Source organism: Solanum lycopersicum, chromosome 8, assembly GCF_036512215.1.
Source record: "Solanum lycopersicum chromosome 8, SLM_r2.1".
NCBI classification, from domain to species: Eukaryota; Viridiplantae; Streptophyta; class Magnoliopsida; order Solanales; family Solanaceae; genus Solanum; species Solanum lycopersicum.
Window position 1 is genome coordinate 2622316 of NC_090807.1, and position 26759 is coordinate 2649074.

At 29.7% G+C, this 26759-nt stretch overlaps 2 protein-coding genes across 7 annotated transcripts; one reads left to right on the forward strand and one right to left on the reverse strand.

The window, feature by feature from the left end:
- The first annotated feature begins 10200 nt into the window (after positions 1-10200).
- On the forward strand, positions 10201-13546 carry LOC101257195 (uncharacterized). Of its 2 annotated transcripts, XR_742582.3 has the most exons (3): positions 10201-10347; positions 11054-13082; positions 13172-13312. XR_742582.3 is itself a non-coding variant. In XM_010326280.3 (2 exons), exon 2 carries the CDS (start codon positions 11785-11787, stop codon positions 13024-13026), a length of 1242 nt encoding a protein of 413 aa, XP_010324582.1. In that variant the 5' UTR covers positions 10201-10347; positions 11054-11784; the 3' UTR covers positions 13027-13546. The 2 variants fall into 2 exon arrangements, 1 of the variants encoding a protein (XP_010324582.1); XM_010326280.3 differs by having other exon boundaries at positions 11054-13546.
- Positions 13547-14648: 1102 nt separating this feature from the next.
- Positions 14649-20899, reverse strand: LOC101262541 (probable glycosyltransferase At5g25310). 5 transcript variants are annotated; one of them, XR_742584.4, is made up of 6 exons: positions 20732-20899; positions 18795-19326; positions 18572-18702; positions 17938-18286; positions 15511-17247; positions 14649-15376 (listed from the first exon to the last, which is right to left on the reverse strand). XR_742584.4 is itself a non-coding variant. In XM_004244513.5 (5 exons), the coding sequence occupies exons 2-5, from the start codon at positions 19221-19223 to the stop codon at positions 16558-16560; spliced, it is 1599 nt and encodes a 532-aa protein (XP_004244561.1). In that variant the 5' UTR covers positions 19224-19326; positions 20732-20899; the 3' UTR covers positions 14649-16557. The 5 variants fall into 5 exon arrangements, 2 of the variants coding, with proteins under 2 accessions (XP_004244561.1, XP_025888309.1); XR_742583.4 differs by having other exon boundaries at positions 15458-17247; XR_011211198.1 differs by having other exon boundaries at positions 15458-17247; positions 19843-20737.
- Positions 20900-26759: the final 5860 nt, after the last annotated feature.

Below are 26759 nucleotides of genomic sequence, written 5' to 3' on the forward strand. Positions count from 1 at the left end.
AAAGGTGCAAATGCAATGAAAGGGGTTAATATAGAAAAAAATATATTAAAAAAAATTCTTTCAAAATTAAAAAAATTAAAAAGTTAAGTCAATCATGACATGGAGTGTAAGGTGTACTAATTATTGTATCATAAAATCATGTATTGATTGTGCCTCCCCAAAAATATTATCACCATTCTCAATGGTCCTTTTTGTTTTGGTCCCCATTTCCTTTTTCAAATATCTCCGATTCATTTTATTTATCGTGCTTATTAAGAATAATAGATAATGAATGATTTGCGGAGGTTGAAAGTGCTTTCAGCCTTTGCCAAATTACTCATTTCTTGTGATGTGTTTTGTTAATATCATAAAAATATATATATTTATTTTTACTTATTTAGTTTAAAAATTAATTTTTTTTATTTTATACTTATTTTATCATTATTATTAAGTAATATTCATTTTTTAATAAATAAGACGACTTATAATAATAGAAGGTCATATATTAAAATTATCATTTTATTTATTACTTCTTAAGAATATTATTAATTCAATATCTGCAAGTTATTAAACGTAATAAAAAAATTAAAATATAATAAATTAATTATCTCATTTTACTTCTATTTTACTCAATAAATGGAAAAAAGTTAATATAATGAGAAAAAGTAATATTTTAAATTGAAAAAAAAAGTTGAATTATTATTTTAATGGGATAATACTCAATTACCCCCTATTCTATACCCAAAATCTCCGCGACACACCTTATCTTTGATGAGGTCCTATTACCCCCTCCAAATTTTTTTTAAGTAATTAATTACCACTTTCGTGCCTACGTGGCAATAATAATTTGAAAGGTCGATGTGTTTGTCAACACGCGCTGGGACCCACTTTTTCAGCTTTCGAAAAAGTAACTTTTACACTTCCCAAGTTTGAAAAGCTGGCGTTTTATGTTTTCCAAATTAATTTTACCAAAAAAAATTAAGTAACAAGGAAAGAAAGAGGGAAAGTGCTGCATATGTGGATCGATTTCAAAGGTTAGAAATTTGATTTCCAACTATAATTTGATTTTCGATGTTGGAGTTTGATAGTTAATTTTCGATGTTGGATTTTGATAAATGGATGGAGCTTCTTCAAAAATGAAGAACCATGAAAATGGGTTATTTTTTCAAAAGAGGAAGAAGAACTGCTTTTGAGAGAAACAATAAAATTTATTTTTAAATTTTTTTTCAAATTGCTTTGACACGTGGCTAACTTTTATTGGTCATTGTTAGCCAAAATTTGCACTCAATCTGCACTCACGCGCCCTACATGGGTGAAATCACGATTATTGCCACGTAGGCACGAAAGTAGTAATTAATTACATAAAAAAAAATTGAAGGGGATAATAGAACCTCATCAAAGATAAAGTGTAACGCAAGGATATTGGGTATAGGCTAGGGAGGTAATTGGATATTATCTCTATTTTAATTGATATTTCTTAAAATTCAAAAGAAAATATGTTTTTAACTATCTTTCTAACTTAATGTCATGGTGAAAGAAAGTGGACTGAATTATTAATGCCATACCTGACTTTATGGCTAAAGTGACATTTAATTTCTGGTTGTTCAGGCTTGACTATATATATATATATATAGTGATGTATGTATAATTATTTAAGTGAAAATGGATTTTTGAGTAACAGTACAAAGTAGCTTTTCAGATTTTAAGTTTAACAAAATAATATTAATATATAATTATAATAATAATTAAGTGTAATTTAATAGGTAAGATTTCGAGAAGCTAGATAAAAAAAAATAGGTAGAACTTATATCTATTTTTAAAAGATGAAGATATTATTTGTGATAGATCTCAACAGAACGAACAATGAAAAGAAAGCAACAAAAAGATATAATAGGATATCAAAGTTGAATAAATAACAAATAGTAATAATAATCTAAAGATAAAGGGAAAAAGAATACCAATACTTTGTGGATGGGAAAGAAATATATCTAATATCACGAGTTATATTTTCGATTATTTAAAAAACGTCACATTTTGACACGTTACCTCACCCCAAAATATCGTATTAGGTCTATCTATATTCCTTCTCAAGCCCGCTACAACCAACATAACCCCTCACAAATCGCTTCTAAGCGAGACATTTGCATCTCTTCTCTTTTTATACGTGAATCAACTCAAGTTTGATCATTTTTCTTATTTTGTTCTCTACAAAGGTCATATTCACCTTATATCGAAAAGTAATAGATAACTATTATTTACCTATTAATAAGCGATATAATTGTATAAATATTTTACTAATCATAAATATATAAAATTTGAATTATTGGTAAAACCATAGATCTCAACTTCAATTGCATAAGAGACATATATTAGGCAACCATCAAATCATATCATACATGATTGCAACAAACACTTGAGTTTCTTCTCCATATTTTGCCCACTTGAATAATATTGGCCCCTCTTATCTTTATGCAAAAATAAATGAGGAACTAATGGAATACACAAGAAGTCATATTCATAGCCTTAATTGTTTGTGCATTACAATCACATTTTAAAGGTTATGTTTTAATTTGATTTCTATTATTAAATTATTATTATTCTATTATCTTATTTTCAATATTAGTGCATGTTATTTTCCTTCATATTATTATCATAACATTTTTTTTAAAAAAATTACTTGACTCTAAGAATAAATTGGATCGAAATGATTTTTTTTGTTAGAAGTCTTTTTGTATTAATTTCTGACCAAATTTTATTTCAGTTAAAACGTATATCAGAAATAACTTCTTTGCCCTTACACTATGGATTTAAGACGGTATACTTATTGATTATCACCATCTTTAAATCCTATCTATAAAACTATACCGAATATATTGTTCTTATCGTCAAAATCAATTTTAATGGAGGGGTGGGGGTGGATTATTGTGGTGTTTTACTTTCTAATTAAATACACCACCTTAGGATAATTTTGTCAAATGACATTAGTGTCAACATCATGTAAAAGTTATGCATTTCTATGTGAAAAAATATGCATTTTTTCTATAAGCTAATCAAATAGTTGAACTTTTTAATTATTTAAGTGGCGCATATAATTTTAGTTACTCCTTCAATTTTATTTTTATATAACATCATTAATATTTAAGAGGTTAAACAATTTTATCTTTCACAATAATTATATTATTTTATTTCTATTATTCAAATATAATTTGGTTTAGAATTTTAAAGAATTTATACTTACCATTACACCTAAAAAATAAATATTTTAATGCTGATATAAATCTCAAAAATTTTCACATAAAAAATGAAATAAAGGAAGAATTGGAGAAGCCATTGAAATTTGAACTAATTTTTATCTTGTATGATTCATTGACAATATTGATCAAAAGTATGTCATTGAAATCATTATTCATTGAATAAATTGATGAGTGAATGAGGAAAGTTAAATATAACAATGGAGACAAGCTATCTATAGCTAGTGTGATAGAGAGTCACCAATTATTGATAAAAAAAAAAGTGATTTGATTAATTTAAATTTATATCGTATAACTCAAGTTAAATAATAACTCAAAAGTGATTCTGAAATTTTTTTTTAAAAAAAGTGATTTGATTAATTTAAATTTATATAGTATAAATGTGACTCTGAAATTTGAGGCATAGATTGAAAAGGTACTTGTACATTATCCCAAAAAATTTAACTAAAAATAAAAATATTATATTTGTTGTAAAAGACTATTTGAAATAATTACATTCTTGATTAATTGAGTTTAATGTAGGACCAAATGTAACAAGTGGACCACTATAGACCAATTGAACCTAGACAAAAAATGTTAATTTATTCAAAATGTACACTTACTTTTGGCTCAATGAAAAATTAGTGGAATATAACGGTGGTGATTGTTTCAAGAAGTGTGAAAATAATTTTGAAATATTTTCACCTACGTTATTTTATTAAATTTGTTTATTTAAACATTATTCTTAATTCTTAATAATGTCGATAACTTTTTTTTTAAAAAAATAAATAAATGGTTGTATTGTTCGTGCGGGTGGGTCCCATGAAACATACGAGCACGTGCGTGTTGTCGGTTGTTTACCCGACATGACATCTTTATACAATCATTTGAACTCTCTTCCAACTATCATATGTCTTCAAACGCCGGAAAAAAAATAATTCGATAGATATGATATTATAAAATAAAATTAGCGTTTAAATATTATAATTTTATGTTAATTACATTTTATTATTTGACATTATAGAGTGTGATTTCATATTTTTCAAATCATCATATGAAATTATATGAATAAATATATAATGATATGAAGTGTATGTATATATTTTTTAACTTTGAATTTTATATATTTTTTTATAAATAATATTTGAGATAAATATTCATTATTATATTTTATATTTAATAATAAATTTAATTTGAGAAATTGTAATAAATGATTTACGTATGTAAAAATGTTTTTTTGGGATAAATCTTGAGTTCAAATAAAACATATCAATGTTAATAAGAAAAGAATAAAATACAGTAATGAAGAAATCGTATAAAAAATCATGAAGAAAATAAAATAATAACATCAATAAACAGAACGATAACAGAGGCAGACTATAATATTAAATTTAACTCTAATCAATAGTCGTCTCTTCACCAACACGGATTGTGGTATAGTGGTGAAATTATTCAATTTTTAATCAGAGGTCTCGACTTTGAGTATAAAAAATTATGTTGAGAGAGTACCAACCTTATATGCGCCTGGTAGTGTGTGATTCAAATTTAATCGAAATTTTATGGTAGACTCCAAAAACCAGGTGGGAAGAAAAAAAAATTCTTCTTCTCTTTAGATTTTTTTTAAATGATTTTCTTTTTAAAATTGAGAGTTGATGGATTTTTATTTTTATTTTTATTTTAGAAAGGTCTATGATGTTTCCCTCTTTTCATATTTTTTGTCCTTAAAAAAAAATTATGTTGTCTGAGGAGTGTCCACAAGAAGTTAAACAAGGAGCCGATAAACATGATCTAATCATTATTAATCCTAATTTTTAAAAGTTCCACATAACTAATTATTTAATGATGATTATGATTTCTATGGTTATAAATAAATGGAAACTAATAAAATATAAGTGTCTTTCTTCTTTATATTTTCAAACTTAATTTAGCCATTCGTGGATACCCAATAATTAATAGTTTAGTTGTTTGACACCAAAATTAAAGGATAATTTCAAAATGATTATTCAATTCGGTACAATTATTATATATTTGGTGCATAAAATTTTCGTGTAAACATAATTCGAAAAAATAAATAAAAGACGCCTCTAAAAGTGTGATATAGATTTTAGAAGCATAAAATTAAATATATACGAATTCAAATTAATTATTTTTATCTTAAATACAGAAAGATTATAAAATGAGTAATCAAAGTTTAAGACTCCTAACAAAAGAGAACTAGTAGATCCTAATTATTCAACAAATCTTTAATTGAGTCTAATCATTGTGTTTTAGTTGTCTTACAACTACATCATTAATTCCTCAACTTGGCTAACCTTTTTTAAGCAATTATCATATAATTAGGGACCATCTAATTGAGTTTCGAAAAGTAAAAGCATCATGATTTAAAATTTACTTGGATTAATATAATAGCAATTCTACACACGTACTTCAAAATATATATATATGATTATAAGCCTGAAGTGAGTAGGATTATTTAATAGTCTTTTTCTTAATTAATTAAAGAGTTCAGATTTAAGATTCGAGAATAAAAAAGAAATCTATTATAAATTCTAAATTTAATTTATTTTGCTTATGTTCTCAAATGTTTATAAGTTAGCTACTTAGAATATGATTCTCTTTAATTATACATATTCATCTAAATAAATTGTAAAACTTCATATATTTTTGGGTAATGCCCAAGTACCCTCTCAACCTATGTCCGAAATCTCAAAGACACACTTATACTATACTAAGGTCCTATTATCCTCCTAAACTTGTTTTATTAATAATTTTTTACCCCTTTTAAGCCTACGTGGCACTATCTTGTGGGCCCAACGATGGTTGACTTTTTTTTTCAAACTAGTGCCACGTAAGCTAAAAAGGGGTAGAAAATTACTTATAAAATAAGTTCAGGGGTAATAGGACCTTAGTATAGTATAAGTATGTCTCTGAGATTTCGGACATAGATTGAGGGGGTACTTGTGCATTTTCCCTTTAAATGAAAATCGATTTGTATAATTAGTGAAGATAACATATATATATTTAACTAACTTTATTACCTACTAAAGCATGAATGCATGTAAAAAATGTAATCTATAATTTGAATAAAGTATCTCGTAAGAATACTCTATCATGAGCTCGATCTGGTGTTCAATTAAGATTTTTTTTTTAGTGTCTAAATAAAATTTACAAATAGTCTAAAGGGGTATGAGTATCTTGAGCAAGTAAAAAATTATTTTCGATCAAGTTACATGATTCAAAGACCAATATCATAAATCTTAGTAACTTAATTAATTGATGATCTGAACTTTTATTTTAGCGTTAATTTTATGATTGATACCGATATCATGTGCTTCTTACGTGGCACTTAAAGTACAGTACAACAAGACACACGTGTATATCCACACGTGCATCCCAAATCAAAATGACTTAGTTTCATTTGTAGATGCGTTCAACGGTCAACCCAAAATATTCTTATTACTATTATTATTCTAATATGAAATTACGTAAGTAATATTTCCACAACCAATTAGAAAAAGAGCTATATTAGAAATTGAAAAATCGCAAGAATAATATTTTTTTCTGTTCATTTCTAGTAATTATTAAGAGATTTTTTTTAAAAAAAAATTAATAACTCGATTAGTTGATATTTAAATTTTTTTAATACTATATTAACTAAAGTTTGATTACCTATCTTGTAATTCTCTCTTTTCCTTGCTTCTTTTCGTTTAAAAAAAATTAAGAGAAAGTTAAAAGAGATTTTATTGTAATATTAGCTTTAAAACAAAACTCATTTACGTATTTATACATTTGAATTTTCACGAAATTTGAAACCCCTTTTCACGTATAATTATTTATCGACATTGTATTAATGAACCCCTTGCATCGATCTAACTTTGCCCCGACATTACAAAATTATTCATTCAAAAGATTCCCACACGTGCAATGGTGCATGTGCAACAATTGCCAAGAAAAAGAGTTAGTGGACTGTATCATGGGCCAGCTTTGCATGGATATTCGTGTTACTAGTGGGCCTTACATATCTGGCCCATGTGATTAGCTTAGCTGGTAAACATGTGATTAAGCTCGTTAATCGGATTTGCTCGAATCGATATACTCATCATGATCGAAGAGAAACTTCATAATCTTATTAATAATAATGTTAATCGGATTTGCTCGAATCGTCGAAGAGAAACTTCATAAACTTGTTAATAATAACAGTACTGATTCCTTAATAAAATCATTTTCCCTAATTAGAGGAGTGCACGTGTGATTAAAAGGAGGAATATTTGTGAAATATGCATTTATGTCGCAATCTTGTTAAATTACAATTTTGTCCTTACTAATGGTAATAAGTTATTAGACCCGAAATAATTGCTTTAAATATTTTTGAAGAGTAAGTTAGAGACGTATCGATCTATATTCTCAATTCTAATATTAAATATGAATTCTATTATCGATGCGTAAATATTTTTTAACTTAATCTCATTTTTCATATTAAATTTAGATTTAAAAATAAAAATTCGCGAATTCATAAGTAATTTATATAATAAAAAAGTTAAAAGTTTGGTTGGACTAGATTGATACGAAAATTGCGTGATAGCTAAATGTTGCAAACTGTATATTGCAATATCATAATTACATTTAAAAATTTGCATTTTAATACACAAATCTCTTGCTGAAAAAATTGTATTATATATATAAAATTATTTCTTTAGTTTATATAATGTATATGTCGAATATCTTTGATTTCTATCTGTGTATTTACTTTATTCTTTTTTGATATTTCAATTTTTTTTCTTAATAAATATTTTAGCTCCATCATTAGCTAGTTTCCATTTTTTTCACTATTTTTGATTAAAAAAAATTCTCAAATTCAAGCTCTAAAAGTAGAATGATTTTTAATAAAAAGATATATATAACACTTTTTTGATATAAAATCAATCAAATAAACTCCAAATGATTAAAAAAAAAACGAAGAACTTAATAAAGAAAAGGGGTAGCGATATTCGACTTTAGGAAAATTTGACCACTTTTTTTTTTTTTTTTTTTTGTTTATGTCACAATGACATAATCTTTATTTATCAAAATAAAATACCATTTTTTTTACCTTTGTGTGTATTTTTTGTCACTAAAATCTTTATTTTCTTGGCTTACTATACTATGACCTAATTTTTGCATCAAGAAATTGTCAATTTTACTTTTTCCATATCACAATTATAATTCAACTCAAAAGCCTTCCATTTTAATCCAAATAAAGTTGGTGATGAAATATGATATTGACAAGTTCAATCGATCAATCAATGCTTACTACTTTTTACCTTTCAAATAGTTTAGTGGAAAGGGAGGAAGTTCCAATAAAATGATACTAGCTCTTTCCGTTTATTTTTACATGTTATAATTTTTGAGTCAGTTAGATTAATTTAATAGTTTAAAAATTTAAAAACAATACAAAATATGCTATAAATTACAATCCTTTTTATATTAATATAATAATAATAAAAAGCTATGTAGCTTAAAACATTTACAAAATTCATACTATTTAACTTTTAAAAACCAAAGTTTTTTGAGTTTAAGTCTTTAGAGTAGCAAAATAATATCCTCTTATGTTAAATGACGAGGATCTGAATTAGTCGAGAGCCTTAAACTATTACCAAACATCACATGTCTAGACATTAGAATTGATAAATATCTAATGTTCAATATAAGTGATGTTCATGAATTTTTGCCAAAAGTATAGAGAGAAAAAGGACTTAATTGAGTCACATATGGCTAAAATTCTTATAAAAATGACTAAACATATGTATCTGAACTCCAATTTATGAAACTTTATGCTTATGTCCTTTAACTATATTCATATAAAACTTCAAAGAAATATATGTCTAAACTTTAGTCATATAACTTTAAATATTTTATTTAAAATTTAACTTCTGACATTGCATATATGGAATTATTTCGAAGTAGATAATATGACAAATTTTTATATTACGCAATATATACTTATCTTAAATGATGATCTCAAAATCGGATAGTTGTACCAAATACCAAATAGGGTACCATACTCTATGTTTTGCAAAAAAGTGAAAAATAGTGCTTTCATTAGTAATATTATCATCTCTTTTATACCCAATAATAAAAGAGCCAATAAAAAAAAAATAGAAGGCCAATTAACAAGTTGATGCTTAAAAAGTTATAACACTATATTCTTAGTATTCTTTAATTTGTAGCCACTTGTTGACTACCTTAGAAATAGACCATGTATATTATTGTTATGATGCAATATATAGTAATGCTTTACTTTAAACGGCCATTTTATAAGTTTGATTGTGACAATAATGTTTAAAATTGTATGGACAATTTTATTGATCGATGAAAGATAAATTTTTCATTTTACTCGATATTTTTTTAAAAAAAAATGTTTAAAATTTATGTATTTTAAAAAATATTTTAGACGAGTTTTTCAAAAAATATACTTTTGGAGGATAAGAACTAATTTATAGTTAATCAATTTGAAAAATAGTTTTGTTAATTTTACAACCACAATTTATACTTGACTAGATTTTCAAGATGTACTTATCGAAACTATTTTTTTTCTATTCAAAAACACATTTTCCCCGTTAAAATCTAACCAAACATCCGAACTCTCTAACATTTTTTTTTAAAAAAAATAATAATTAAAAATACATATTTAGACTAAATAAGCTAGTGTTAAAGCGACCTTAACTCACTGAATTAAGGTATATTTGCGCTTTTATCCTATTCTATATTGGTCTTTCAACACGGGGTATAAGTTTATATTTTCACACCATAATACCTCACAAGTTATGCTCTAGTCTACGCCCTTAAGTAACTTAAGTTCCGCTAGACATAAGTTTGATTTATTACAGACGAAAACTAAAGATCAATCCATTTGAATGACACAATTAAATGCCGACTTAACGGGCTGAAATTTATGGTCTCTTTGTATTAGGCCCAATATATTGGATAGTGTTTGGGCCCATAATTCTAACCCGAAACTCTTTAAGACCATTTCTTTTCACCAGTCAGATTTCTAAATTCCAAATCCCTAATTTTATTTTTTTCAGTACTTTAAACTGATTTTTTCACAAATCAATTACGTTTGGATTTTCGCATTCACTGCTGCTCGCCAGTGATTCAGGTTTGATAAATTTGGCAAAATTTGATTTTTTTTTTGTGATTTCTTGTAATTTTCACTGGCTATTAAGCTTTAGTTAATCATAATGGTTTTTCGAGTTAGCTTGCGTAGTTGCATTTGGGTATAGGAGAATACTATGCTAAGATTAGATAGATGAAGATGAATTTACCTGTATTGGAGTTGGTTTCTCATGGTATTCGTTCTAATTTTTTTATGACCTTTAGTTCGTTTGGTAGGGTGTATTAAGAATAATTCGTGAATAGTTTATTATTTCGTATGTAGGTGGAGAACCATAAGGTCTCACGTTCAAATCCACTAGCGAGACGAAAGTACTGGGTGATTTTTTCTTATCTGTTCTAGATGATTATGTTTTTAGGTTTTGAAATTATAAGTATTGCTGTGTTTTGCAGCTTGTTTGATTCCCAACTTTATATAAACTAGTGAAAATAATGAAGAAAAGAAACAGTAGCAAAAGGAAACAACATGTAGTAATAATATCGAAGCATTATATCGTAGGAGAGTACTAATACTGCTATTAATCTTCTACCGTAATCCTTGCCCTTCATATCCTCTCCTATTCAAGGTCATGTCCTCGTTAAGCTGCAACTGTGTAATGTCCTATCTAATTGAGTGAGCGGTAAATTGTGTGCGCTAATCTATATCACTCTGTCTCTTAATCATATGTTTTCTCTATTTTTCTCTTTTGCAGAGAATCCAGTTTTGGTGCATTGCGATAGGACACATAGGTGACATTTTCTAAAAAAGGCATTGTCCAAGGAGATGAGAAGGTTGATATGCTCATGAAGTCGGAGAAGAAATCCAAGAATAGGAAAAAGAATGCTGTCACTGATGATTCGGAAGTGACAAAGGGCGATGTTAAAGCCGTTGAGCATGATTCATGTTTCAAGGAAGAGAGTCTCTCTTTTACAGGGATCAGGAAAGAAAGGGATAAGACAAAGATGGAAACTCAAGCACCTGGCGAAAGTGAAGGTAGTTACATCAAGATAAAGAAAGAAAGAGGTGGTGGTAAACAGCATGGGAAATACAGTAAAGACGGGTGCGAGGATACTGTTAATAATGTTTTAAAAAAGAAAAAGAAGTTGAAGAATGAGCAGGATATACTTATAATGCACGATGCTAGTTTAGACACCAAAACACTTGCTCATGAAAGTGCGAGCGGAACTCATGAAACCAAGGCCGTGGAGACGCTCAGCGAGGGCTCTGGTGGAAATCTTATAGATGAGGTGAAGAGGAAGAAAAAGAAAAAGAAAAAAGATAAGAGGGGAAAAGATGGACAGGTAGATATCGTGGTTGGTGTCATTCAAGGTGTTGTTTCAGCTGACGAAGTGAATAGGAAGAAAAGGAAAAAGGATAAGAAGAAAAGAGAGGATGGACTGGTAGACATCGTGGCTGGCGTCATTCAGTTTAGCTATAGATGAGATGAAGAGGAAGAAAAGGAAAAAGGATAAGAGGAATAAAGAGGATGGACAGGTAGATATCGCGACTGGCATCATTCAAGGTGATGTTTCAGCTATAGATGAGATGAAGAGGAAGAAAAGGAAAAAGGATAAGAATAAAAAGGATGGACAGGTAGATAGCGTGGCTGGTGTCATTCAAGGTGATGTTTCAGCCATAGAAGAGACGGAAGATAGACAAATAGATGATGCTAATATCAGAAAGATGAAAAAGACAAAATTAGGGCACAATTCGAAAAATCTTACTAATGAAAAGACTGAAAAAAGAGTGAGATTTTCTGATAATGTACAGTTTTTCCATCCAATCAGTGATCCTAGCAATGAGAGGCATGAAAATAACAAACAAGAATTATTGCTTGGCAAATATTTCACACAGGAAGAAGATGAAATCGTCAAAGATGCTGTTTGTAGATACATAGAGGTATATAATTTGGGGGATGAGGGGTTTCAAAAGGTTTTGAATTCCAAATCTTATCCTAAACTAAGGGGCTGCTGGAAAGAGATAGGGAAGGCTATACCATACAGGCCTTACACAGCAGTTTATCATCGTGCACAGCGTTTGTTTCGAATGGGAGAGAAGCGTAAATGGACTGAAGAAGAGTATGGGATGCTTCGGAAGTTCCAGGGAGCACATGGGAATAAGTGGACCCTCTTGGCCAACGAACTTGGGAAACATCCGGATCATGTTGGAAATGCATGGGATAGGATAAAACTGGAAAATCGAAAGAGAGGACAGTGGGATCAGGAGGAAGTACAGAAATTGTTTGATTTAGTAAACACCGATCTGCAACTTAAGCTCTCTGAAGAAAGGAAATCTAGGCATGGGATGCTACGGGATAATATTTGCTGGAGTTCAATTAGTGACAATTTGTCCACCAGGATTTCCCATCATTGCTGCAATAAATGGTACAGACAATTAACATCCTCGATGGTGGTTGCAGGTGAATGGGCAGATACTGATGACTATCGCTTAATTGCTGCCCTTTTTGAACTAGACGCAAGCTGCATAGAGGATGTGGATTGGGACAATCTTCTCTCCCACAGGCATGGAGATTTATGTCGAAAAAGATGGAAAGAGATGGTGCGTCAAATAAGTCAACATGAAAACAAGTCATTTGATGCACTAGTAGAAGTGTTAGCAAAGAGATACCGCCCTGATTTAGTTGGAGCAAGGGAGGTCTGGGATAGTAAACCACTTGTTCCATGACATGTTGAACACTCACATGAGCGTTTCTGTAGAGAGAAGAGATGCTTGAGGAACTAGTATGCACTACTGTCTACAACTTAGCGCGTCACTTCTTTACTTTATTTCTTTCGTTCTTTTAATTTTTGTGAGGTTTATATGCTTGTAGGAGGGATTAGGTACTCGTGAAATAGTAGAGGTGCTTGTTGGCTTGGGCACCAAACATTATCCATAAAGGAAATGTTTACAGATGTTTTAGAAGAGATTCTTTCTTGTCTGGTGGAAAGAAAAGAGAAAAAACATTTCACAATTTGAAGTTACGAAAGAGATAAGCCGAGGGTCTATCTGACACAACCTCTCTACCTCGCAAAAGGTAGGGACAGGGTCTGCGTAAATCTTCCCCATTCCAAACCCTAAATGTAAGATTATAGCGTGTATGTTGTTGAAAGTATATGTTGTGTACCTGCCTAAAAAAAAAGATTACAAAATGTTATTAGTATAGACCATAGCCTCATACTCCTTTATTCAAATGCATTTTTATCAATTTGGGTATTATTTTTTTTTATCAAATGAAGGGGTTTCATCGATGATACATCGGTATGTTCGAATCAGTCCAAGATTTGATTTTAAATATTTTCCATCTAAAAGTTGCGTTATTAGGAGTTATAACTTATAATCATCAAAATTTATAGGAATAATGGAAATAAACACAATTAAAATATGAATAAATGAAGCAGTAGTAAATATTGTCAAAAATGAGAAAATGTGAGAAGTTTGGGTGGTAAATGCTCCTCCATTAATAAAATACTTTTATAAGAAATTAACTAATGCGAGGAGCAGTGTTTTAAAAGGTAGGGGCGTGAGGGAAGGTGTAAGTCCCATGAATTTACCGGATGTAGTCTCTCATGTATATTTAATTTTATACTTTTATTACTAATAAAATAAGTAAAAATAAACATTTGAATGATTTATGATTTATGATTTTTATTTGAGCTAAGTATTAATAAACAATAACGAAGAAAAAAATATTATATTATTATTTGAGGAATATCATTACACCAATAATAAAAATATGATCTAAAATAAAAAACTAAAAAAAATAAATTATAAATGTTTGGACGTACGTTTTTACGCCCAGGACTTGTGTTTTTATGTTTAGGACTAACGCCTCAAATTTTAGGACTTATGCCTTATGGATCTACGTTTTTAATTTAGGCCCCAGAGCATTTTTGGTACACCCTGCCCTGAGACGCGCCACAAAAACGTTTTTGAGAACACTGGAGAGGAGTATTTTTAATTCTTGAAGGAATGAATCAATAATCTATGATACCTTGTTAGTATATGATATATATCACATATCACAAGGATCGTGGATTATTTTTTTTTCAAAAAATGGTCAAAGTATCGTTAAACTATGTGAAATTGAACAAAAATATCAAGTTAATAGTTTGGTCTAAAAATATCTCTTTCAAAAACACCCCTACCACTAATAGTTTGATCTAAATGACAAAATAAAAATAGAAACAAGAAATAATCAAACTTATAATTACACCATTTAATTACTAGGCAATTCGTAGTCCCTCCCTGAGATTTGGTGAGTGTAATTAACCCCGTCAATAACACTCAATTACTTATTGACAAAGAAATTAAATGACCAAGCAAGATATACTAATTACACCAAATCGAGTTACCGGGTTGACTTCCAAACAACCCTAATTGTTTTGAAGTATTGAGAATAGTTATCATAATCAAAGATGCTTTGAAATCATCTGAACCTCATAGCAAAGATGTTACAGATAAGGTTTACAAGGTCATCAAGCTGAGTTTTGATTCTTTAGAATCTCCGGATAATGAATTATACTCTGAATCAAAGAAGCAAACATGTCAAGAATAAGAGAGGTGACATTCCAAGCTGTTTCTTGTATTGCTCCTTACATCCCATGGCTATTTCAACATATGATCTCATAAAGTGTTGGTGGGCAGAGGGGTTCCCTTGGTGTACATGACACATATGAAGAAGCTTACAACAGGGGAATGAATCACAATGATTGATAGTCTAAAAGATGCCTGCTTGCTACAAGAAGCTGATCACAGTGTGGATTATTATTATGTGAAGATGCATGATGTGGTAGAGTACACATAGAGAGTTGTTCTTGTGATTTCACACCAGCAGCAGCAGAAGAAGGAAGTATCAGTTGCATTTTGTCATCGGCTGCTGCAATGCAGCTCAAGATTAAGAACATTGAGGGAGCCATGGGAACACATAGAGGAACTTAAGCTCATCAATTGCTATGAAATAAAGGAGTTGCCTTTCTCTATTCAAACCTCCAATAAGATCAGGCTAATGAAAGGAACATCAGAATGGTGGAACCTACTGAAATGGGATAACAACAACTTCAAGTCAAATTTAGAGCATTGTTTCCTAAAGAAGTAAAACTGATGACAGGTGATATACCAATTAACTTTCAGATTTGTCATATATGTCAATGACACTAAGCATAAATGTACCATTCAAATGTTAACAAGAGCTTCACTTTGTGTTGCTTTTTCATTCAGGGAACTAAAAAGGCAGAGGAAGGAACTTCTTGCACCAGAAAGACAGAATTTCGAGCTAAAGTTGATCAGTCGAGTTTGCTGTGATGCCACTGTTCCTTGTTTGAACTGGTTGCGTTTTCTGATGCTTGGATTTTGATTGCTTGATTGTACATGGGGTAATTTCTTGTTTCAATTGTGTTGTGTGATCATCTTGTTTATTTGTAAAGGAGGAATATCATCGAGTATATCTTGATCTTTCTTCTTCTTCTCTACTTATCTTTTCCCTCAGTTCTTCTTTCTTTCACAAAAGAATCCTGTTACTTACAAAAAATTCAGAGAGATACACGCGGCCATGTCAACATCAACATACCTTAGTTTCACTTCTTCCTTGCAGTTCATTTCCACTGATATCATTGTGATTGTACCTTGGCTTGAATATCAATGGACTGGCCTCCTTTTCTTGTGTTGTTCCTCAAACATGAAATCATTTCAAGTAGGAGTTCAATATATCGGAAATCTGTGAAATGCTAGCCATGATGTTTGGACAAAAGTTTTAACCACCCTTCCTTTTGCCCTTCAACTATACAACAAGAACAACATATTCAGTGGAATCCCACAACTATAATCAAAAGAAAACCTGCCAGGTATTTGACTTGGAATACAAACTGCATTATCTGAGTTTGTCTTCTGCAAGCAACGTACGGTTTTGTCAAAGTACAAAGCAGTTTCTGCCATCAGAAATTGCTTAATTCATCCATGGAACACAGGTAATAATCTGACTAAATTCCTTTATAAAATGGCAGCCTTCTACAGCCAGCTAGTCTTCTTTTTCTAGCCAAGAGGCAGAAGCATATAAGTGCACAAGTTAAGAGAACAAAACCGGCTGTAGCTCTTGAAAGGTTTTTGTATATCAAATCCAAACGGATAAACTCTCGAGGTCATGAAGACAGTCAAGTTGGAACAACTAGAACTCGAGGAACTATGATTATCTGCAATACTTGACAACCACAACTCAAGAAACTATGATATCTGTGATACTTGAATCTGGTTTAGTCTGCTAAACCAAATCGAATGCAAAATCATATGGAACAGATCATATCTAGTCGGCGTTGAGTTCCAAATAAAATGCTTCTGCAACATCTTGACATTATTTTGCATGGCCTGGTAACGTCGCAGAGGTATACTTAATAAAATCTCCTTTAGCCTAGGAATATCTTTCTCAGAAACAACCACAGAAAAAGCAGTCCAGTTTAAAACTTCGCTAAATGGAAGGGCGAAATTATCAGCAATGATAACCGGAACACACTCATAATATATTGCCTCGACAATCCTCGGGCTGTTCACTTCATAACCCATCGGGCAAAGGCAGTACTTGCTTGATTTCATGTGTTCAGGATAAGACATAACTTTTGAGACTCTATGGGGTAGAGGCCCGTAAATTCTTATGGATTCGTCTTTGTCCCTCCAATATTTGAGAAGTTTGGGACGTACTGGACCATGCATATTTCCAGCAAAAAAGGCAAGAATCGGGCGCTGTGAAACTCTTTTTCCACCGAGGTTTCTAAGAGGCCTCCTGGGATTCCTTATAGTGGTCTCAGGAAGGGAAACGTCCTTCCCAGAAACAAATATTCCTTCAGATATATCTGCATTGCAGAGAGCTTTTATAGTGTTTCTACTCAGCTCCTCATGATCTTTTAGAGTATAAGGTCCCTGTAAGAATTTGCTAAAACATATAGTAAGAAAACGCAAAAATACTCATCAAAATCGAAAATGCATAACCAGAAAAGAGTTCAACACATGATAATTGCAAAAAAAGGTTTTCTTATTTGTACCATATACTCCTCCCTTCGTTCCATTTTCTTTGTGCCTTTATTTGACTGACACGAAGTTTTAAGGAAAAAACGACTTATGAAACTTGTGGTCTAAAACAAGCCATAGATTATAAATCATCTCAGGAAAGGAAAAATGAGAATTTTACAGTCATATTGTTTATAAATATAGAAAGGTGACAAACTTTTTGGGACTGACGAAAAAGGGAAAAGTGTCATAAATTGGGATAGAGAGAGTAGTTTCTTATGCAGGAAAATTCTTCTTATAACCACCCCACCCAGTCCGAAGGTCATTGATGCATGGTTCGAAACTCTATGGATAATAGATGTGTTCATCTACCCTACTCCGCTTAAATACTAGGTTTTTGATTGTGACAAGGTTTGATTCTTTGATATGTGTCTAATCCGCACATCACATGATGTGCCCTTACGACTAGATAAGCCTACACTTTTCTAATATTTAAGGAAGTCCAATTCCCCAGGCGTAATAGCAAATTTAAAAGTTTTATGTCCAAAGAAGAATGCGAAAGTAATACATAGTTCAGCAGACAATATCGATACAGATGCATACCCAATCATGGCAAGCAACAAGAAAGTGATCTGACCCACGTGTGCGGTTCCAGAAAGGATACTTTGAAGCTAGCATGTTCACGTAGTTCTGCAGGAACACTGATAACGGCTTAAGATCATGTGAGTTTACCACATATCGTGCCTTTTGTAGCTGACGCGCGCTATATGGCAGATAGAACAGGTGAGCCTTTTGTGGATCCCTTGTCACAAACTTGCGACTATCCTCCATCAGCTTCATGAACCATCCCTCGGATGAATAAATTCCTCTAAGATAAGGTTGATGAAAAATCGGCCTTTTCCCTTCTTTGTAAATGTAAACTTTGAGTATAAGCTCCATCAACTCATAGCTCCTGGAATGTCAACCTAATTGTGTTTAAAGAAAAAGCTAATTTTGAAACACAAAATGAAAAAGATATCCATAATAGAAAAGGCCTCAACAACCAATAGTTGTTTAGTGAAAAAAAGCCTAGTATTTTATCTAGGATAAATCTAACTGAATCAAGTGATAATCATAATAAATAAGACTCTTCTTCTTTTTTATGACAAAGCATAATAAACACGATTCTTTATCAGAGCATATCATCATAAATCATCTGAAAAATAAGCTACCTAAAAAAATATAATCAAATACCTACCTCTTAAAAGTGGATACGTTCTTGAATAGAGGAGTATACAAGTCCTGATCATCCGTAACTAGTGGGGCATTCTCAATCTCTCGTTTGGCATATGCAAGTGCCTCATCTGGAGTCAAAGATGTTATGTATCTCTGGAAAATTGATACAGTGAAAAAAAAGAAAGTCATAAGGCGAACGAATTCAGTAATATTCTTAAGGAATATAAGCACAACGAAAAACTTACCAGCATATTGTTGGACTTGTTTCTAACAGGTGAAGAAGGGAAAATAACTTTATCTACTGCATCCACATGCTTCCTACTTTTCTGCTGTCTCGAAACTTGCTGTCGTCTTTCCAGGACCTGCTGTGTTTCGTTCAGTCTATCTGTAGAGTTGAGTGAAACAACTAGGGGGGCATGCTGACTAAGGTTAAACCGCATATCTTGACTCGCTGGAAGTTCCCTCAAGTTCTTTTCATGATTCAAATAGCGGGAAGATGAAATCTCCGATGGTGGGAAGAGGATCCATTCTGTAAGAGGATAAGGAAGTGTAGAAATTTGAAACATTATCCTAAATACTGTCAGAATAGCACCAATGAAAACCAGCTTCTTCCAGTCAATTCTGAACATCAGAATAGCAATTATTTTACGCAACAATTTCCTAATCTTCATCATGTTGCTAAAAGAAGAGACACTTGCATATCTATTTCAGTCCCTTAAGCAGCCTAGAAAGTCCATCTCATACCTCCAATATGCCCCAAGACTCAAACAAGAAGATCTGTGAATGTAAGTTTAAACAAAATGTTAGGTACTTTACTGAGGTGAAGTATAATACACTCAACCACGAACAAAGGCAATACTCTAGGATCATTTACAAGGCAGAAACAAAAACTAATTTAAGCTAAACATCCAAGTGCAAAGGTGAAAGGACATATATGCATACATTGTTAACGTAGATATCTATCAGTTCACACAGTTATTTCTCTCTGTTTAACAACCGATCATTCGGGTTGAACTTCCCTCTATCACTGATTACCAATAAGAAGTAACTTTTAGAAAAGAAAGCCATAAAGGAAGACAGACAAGATAAATCATAAGAATAATTGTTGAGAACCAATTCTAATCAGTTTCTATTAACAGAAACAGGAACTAATCATCCAATAATTAAGAAGTTTCCACTTCACGTATTTGTATTGTTGTAAGAAACCAAATCATTTTGAAACAAAATGACACAAACAAACCAAAAGAATGGAGAAAATAAGGAAGGAAGCACTGTCAAAGTTGGAGTGGTTACTTGTCAATCGAAGCCAAGTTTGAGTATTCATTTATGTATTACGCCTTCTATATATATTCCACTGGCATTCAACAACAACAACATACCCAGTGTAATCCCACAAGTGGATTCTGGGAAAGGTATAGTATGTAAACCTTACCCCAACGTTGGGAGATAGAGAGGTTTTTTCGTATAGACCTCTGCTCAAGAAAAGACATATCAAAGCAGATAGTATATACAAAGCATGACAAAGCAAAACATGAAATAAAAAAGGAACAACAACTACAATAAAATAGTTTGATAGTCAAACTACAAGTGACATTAAATAGTAACAGAAATCGAAGGATAAGAAACTACCCGCAGATTCTAGCAGCATAATTTATTTTTTTTTAAAAAAAAAACTAAATATATATATAATCAAATAAGACGTAACAACAACATTAACATATCCGGTGTAATCACATGAGTAAGGTTCGAAAAGGGTAAAGTGTAAGCAGACATAAAATAAAAAGACAATTCTGGCCAGACTAAAGCTACCTCTAAAGTACAAAAATTGTGCCAAACTAATACTACAACCTTCTAAAATCCCATAAAGATCCTCTTTTTAAGTGAAAAAAAGAAGGTAAATCCCAAGAATTGAAATGGGGTTTAGCCCTGTTTCTCCACAAAATCAAAAATCAAATCTTTATACTGATTTCTGAATCCAAGAACCTAAAGCAAGTAACAGTAGCAGATTGGTTCATTAAACATTCATACAAAAATAACATATAAAATCACTAGAATCTGAAATTATCAAACAAAGGGTCAATAATAAAAGATTCATATCCAAATTTACAAATCAAAATTAAAATGTTTAACAATTCGAACTGTGTCACATAAATTACGACATAAAAGGAGTACTATTACATACCTTTTTTTTAAAAAAAATAATCCTAAACAAATAAAGGCTGAATTGTGTAAGAAGGAAATTGAAGAGAAATTTGGATTTGGAAAGAAGAAAACAAAGGGAAAGTGAAAGGAAAGGTGGCATTTTTTTTTCTTTCATAAATCATAATTTGGCTGTTTGGTGGTTAATACCAGTTGTCAACTTGTACTTTTCTTAATTTATTTATTGAAAAAAAATATTTGGTGTTATTTGGTTTGTTATGAAATTTAAAAAGAAAAAAAGAAGAATTTATTTTTAATATTTTACCTTTAGTATTAATTATTTATTTCTAAATTATTTTCAATATCTAATACTATTAATAAGGTTTGTTTGGTAATGTGACATGAAATCACGATATGAAATAACTGAAGTTAAAGTTTTATTTGAACATAAAATTTGATTTTTTTTTTGTTCACAAACATGAAAAGAAAATTCATAAGTTGTAAAAACTATCAACACTGTCTCAATTATTCATATAATCTTACTAAATGAGCACAAAAGTATAATACATTATAACAAAGTTATTCTTTGAAAATGTAAAGTATTTATTGATCGAATTTTAGTTCAATAAAAAAGTAAAATTGAACATGAGTTGTTGTATACTATTTTTTAATAGAATTTTATATATCATTTTAGAATTTTTGTTTATATTTTTTTACTTTAAGGCTCCGAACTCGTAAAAACAAAATGTTGGGCGATTGATACTTGCGTGGATTTTTCTTGATAGGGACATAAATTGAATTGACATTGGTTTTCTTTTATTTAACATTGAGATATTTTTTTTAAAAAATACTTTTAGTAGTGATTATATTAGAAAAATAATGTCTACATTTATAATAAGTATTTTATTGGGTTTAATTATACACTCTGGTATTATTTATGTTATGTATAACTAATTCAAGGAGATTTAATTTATGTGTGTATTTAAATTTAAACGAGTTTTATAACTTTAATTTTTTTTTATTCATCTTAAGAAATAAATATTATACTCCCTCCTCCAATATGGTATAAGTATTGTTCAAAAGGTGTTTTTGCAAGATTGTTGGTATAGAATAAAAATGAACAAAAAGACCTAAACCATTCACTTGCCCCCTCTCCCTGTGTTGGTTTTATTTGTCTTAAATTTCTTCTTATAAATAGATTTTTTTAAAAAATAATAATTTTGGATTGAGTAATCTTTTTTTTGGTAGGAAAATGTTTAGGACTTTATAAATAGAGGCATGTTCTTTCTAACTCAATCAGCATTCACAATGTAGTCTTAAGGGCTTTGAGAGTTTTGCTCGGGGGGAGAATTTATGGATCACAAACTTGATACATTATCACTTGTGTGAACCTCCATGTATTCCGAGTGAATTGGTTGAGATTGTTTCTCTCTGTATTTTGTACTCTCATATTTATAGTGGATTGCTCATCTCCTTTGTGGGCGCATATCGATTGACCGAACCACGTTAAATCTTTGTGTCTTTTGGTGTATTTCTCGTTTGTCTTCTTACTCGTGATCTTTCGAGGTTTGCTTTGCTAGCTTCCGCATTTATACTTGCTTATTTTCGATCCTAACACCCCACACACACACAAAAAAAAAATACCATTTTTTTTAATTTTTTTTTTTTATGTGGTTGAATTTTTTTAGGTTGGATGAACGAAAGGAAGGTCAATGTTGACCTTTTCCAGAATGGTGTATTGGACCCTAGACACTTAATTTCTCGACCGAGACACTACTTAATTTCTTTTTTTTCTATGTGCTTATTTTAGTCCGTTTAAAAAATGAGTCATTTATTAAAATGAAAAATTATTAAATTTTATAATTTTATTTTTACTTTAAATGAAATAATTTACATCCAATCAAATATTTGATTAAAATTATTTTAAATTACGAATTTAATTTTCTCAAATATCGTGTCAAGTCAAATAGTTTCATGCTTTTGTCTTATCTAAGGAGGAAGGTGAATAGGGCAAGAAGAAACATACTTCCTTACTAGTATTGCATGCTTTTGGTCATGAAAAAATAGTTTTTTTTTTTCATGGGATGATTTATTTTATTGTTGATCAAGGTAACTAATTTTGTTTTTAGGGTTTCATTGGGTCCTTCCTTATTAAGCTATTGTTGTTGTACTAGTATTAGTAGTATTTGTTGTTGTAGTTGTTGTTATCGTAGTTGTAGTAGTAGTTGTTATTGTCGTAATAGTATTTGTTGTTGTAGTTGTTGTTGTTGTAGTAGTAGTAAGGGCGGAATCTATTCTAAAATATAAAAATGAACGAGTTACGTCTAGAAGTTATCGCGCCTTTTGTGACAGATTTACAAGAAATTTTGAGCGGGAGACAGGGGGCGAACTTGCAAGTTCTCGATGCATGTTGTCATTGTTGTTGTAGTTGTCGTTATTATAGTAATAGTATTTTGGGGTTAAAAAGGGTAAGGTTTTGATATGTTGTATGTATATGTAACTTTTTAATAATATAATGTTTTAAATAAAGTGGTGCAATCTCTTGATTGGATTGAATTATTCATAAAAATTCCCTTTTTTTTTGTTGATTTCCTTAAAATGGCCACAATTATGTGAATATATTAATGCTTTATTAGAACATTTTGAAAAAGTTGAAATTTATGTAAAAGGAAAAAAAAGTCAACTTAAGCCACTTGTTGAGTAGTGATTATTCCTTCATTATTTTTTTTTTATCCTAAGTAACATGTAATTTCTACGCCATTTATTTTCCTATTTATTGTTAGGAAGATTTCTTTTAGTATAAGTAGTGATGATCTTTATTTGGTTTGAAACACACGACACACAAGAAAAAATATAGAGTGAAAGAGTTAATTAGTCAAAAAGAGAGTTCTTATTAATTGAAAAGAGGTCATGTTCTTTTTTGTGGAGCTTTGGACTCAACTCTTGCGCAGAGTTGTTGAGTTATACTTTGTGAAGGTTGTTTTGTATTGTATTCTGGAGGGGACAAGTCAAGAGGACTACGTACTGCTGGACCGGTGAAAACATTTGATGCAGTGAACTAGAATCTCCTTAAAGAGAACGAGATATCCGCGCCTCAGCCTGAAGAGATTTATTTCTTCATTTTTATTTTCAATTGTAGTATTATATTTTTTTGGCTATCTCATAAATTTTTCACTTTAACATCTTGTATTAGTAAAATGATGAGAGGTTATAATTCAAAGATTTTTATAAGAACTCAAATAACATCACAAATTGTCATGATTTTAAATAAATGCACAATATAGTTTTTAAATATTGCACAATCTTGAACATATATTTATGTGGTAATTAATTAGGTGTTTAATTGTCAACCTCCAATTCTTAATCAAATCCTAGCTAACCCTACATGGATTTTTTGCTAATTTATGAACCTTCATATTCCTCCCTTACACTATAAAAATTTAGCTCAACTATAATAGTAGCTCCTAGCTCATTTGACCTAATTATATTAGCTCAACTATATAATATAGAAGAGCTCATTAAAATATTAATATACCTAAACTTTTGCTAACCTTCCTTATTCTTCCCTTTGCTATTAATGTACAATATGGGATTAGTTATGAAATTTATCGATAATTTTAAGCTAATTCTAAGTTAAATAGAATCAATATAAATTTTTTGCTATTGAACTAATAAATTTTACGTAAAGCTTATTTCTTTGTTTTCCACCATGCATGTTATACATAAAGGGTTGTGTTGGGTAGCCTTTGCTTTACTTTGGGGCTATAATAAAGGGTTGTATTGGCTAACATTTTGTTATAATTGTTTATTTCGAAAGATCGCAACCCTTCGCTTTTTATTGGTCAAGTGTATATTTTCAAGGTTAATAACTCATTTGGATAAAATATTATAATTTATGCATTGTTTTTTATAAAATAACAAATAATATAGACCAACTATTTATAGTAAAGATGACATATATATATTGGTATCATTAAGGTTTGTTGTTAAAAAAACTACTCATTGGTCAATGAGTATATATATACTCTTATAATATCATTTATTAATGAATAATTTCTGAACAAGAAACCTTGATGATACCATAACAATAAACATTATTGACTAATGAAAATTTTTTGAACAAGAAACTTTAATGATACCATTACAGTATATAAATATTGATTTAATATCAGTTTAAGTGAAATTATCAATCTTAATGATACCAATACAATATATGATATCGATTTAGTTACACTTAAGCGAAAATTATCACCCTTAATAAATGGGGTAAAAACTGTAATTATTTATGAGAGAATGAGTATTTCAGAAATTACTCTAAATTTGAATATAAACTTGTAATTATTTTAAATTTTATGATCCACTTATATAGGTTTTACTATTTTTTAAAGAATTTCTTTTGAACTTGAAGTCCTTTTGTTATTATTAATGCCTTAATGGTCTAAAAGTTCATATGGACCAAGTTGACACTATCATATAAACATTTATATGTTTTGTTCATTCATTTATTTTTCGTATTTTGATATGACACAGAGCTTAAGAAAGTAAAAAACTTTTAAATTTTATGAATGTAAATTAAATATATATCAAATGTATCAAAAGATTATTTAATTTTATGATATTAAATATGTCATAAAAAAAGTTGAACAATAGCTAAAAAGAGTCTGAGGTTTTTTTTTTTTCTGAAAGAGACTAAAAAAAGTGTAGTAAACAAATTGAAATGGATGAAACAAATATTCCTCGAGAATTGAACATTATTAGAAAAAGTTATTTAGTACTCGTATAATTGAACAAACAAACTAAGTTTTATCTTGAGTTTCTAAGACAATACTTATTAATAATTTTAATACGAAAAAAATTAATAATTTTAACTTTCATTATTTTAAAATAATTGGAGAATAAATCTGGAGTTGAAGTCTCTCTGTCTCTTTCCATCACTCAAAAGGACATGATATTATATATACCTTAGTTTTTGCAAAAGAATATATTTTATATTATAATCATGTCATGTTTGTAACATGTAACCTTGTTAAAAACTCTTTTATCAAACATTAATTCTTAAATAAATCATTTATATATAATGATATAAATAAATATTATCTCAAGTGAAAATTAAGTATAGTTAAAGACGAAGTATATTAGAAGGTGAAGTAGATACAATCAACTGATCAATATGAAATATTGTTATTTGTAATTTGTAAAACTTATTTACCATTCAATGTGATTCTATTTTTATGTCGTATCTCAAGAGTTTAATTAAAATGGGGTGTGAATATTCCACTTGATCGAATATAATTTTTCTTTTCGATCAATAATTAAAAATAGAAGAAATAATATCTCGTGTCTACTCGTTAAACATTTTTGTAAATATACATTGTCTTTTAAATCAATTAAGGTGGTGCTCGGATAGTTTTTTTTACATATCATACGAATTTAAATTTAATGAGATTCTAATATGATACAAAACACAAAAAAGCCAAAAGAAAATAAAAAATGGAGTCTTGTTATTTTCATAACTTTTTAACTAAAATATAAAAATGAACGAGTTTAATCGATTTTAGAAATACAAAAAGTGATCATCATTAATAATAAAATAAATTTGAGCTTTTGAAAATTTAAGTATCGTCTTTAAAAGGATGATTTTAATAAACTATAAGAAAAAAATGATTTTTTAAAAAATCTATTTATAATTATAGTAATATACATATATTTTTAACAATATTGAAAATTTGATATCATTATTATGAATAAATTTAATTGTCCTTCAATTTTTATTTTTTATTTAAAAAAAATCCATTTTAGTCATTTTCACTTTGACAGGTTGGACAAGTGAGACCACGTCGATTGGAATATTTTAACCAATAAGAAATAACCATGTCATTAGCAAAATAAAATAATTAATAAAACTACAAAATAAATAAATAAAATTTTAATTGACCAAAATACCACTACTGCTTATTGAACGACCCGTGGACGTTAAATACAAAACCAAATGCAAATTGAAGGGTATTTATGGAACAATAATTTTTTTTATACTTTAATATAACCTTATTAATTAATATCATAATTAATAC

Excerpts from the sequence above, each read along its gene's own strand:
- LOC101257195 (XM_010326280.3), top strand. The coding sequence starts at position 11,785 with ATGAAGAGGAAGAAAAGGAAAAAGGATAAGAGGAATAAAGAGGATGGA.
- LOC101262541 (XM_004244513.5), bottom strand. The coding sequence starts at position 19,223 with ATGATGAAGATTAGGAAATTGTTGCGTAAAATAATTGCTATTCTGATG. Across the intron at positions 18,703-18,794 it reads ACAAGTCCAACAATATGCTG|AGATACATAACATCTTTGAC; the intron begins GTAAGTTTTTCG and ends TCAATTTTCCAG. Across the intron at positions 18,287-18,571 it reads AACGTATCCACTTTTAAGAG|GAGCTATGAGTTGATGGAGC; the intron begins GTAGGTATTTGA and ends TTGACATTCCAG.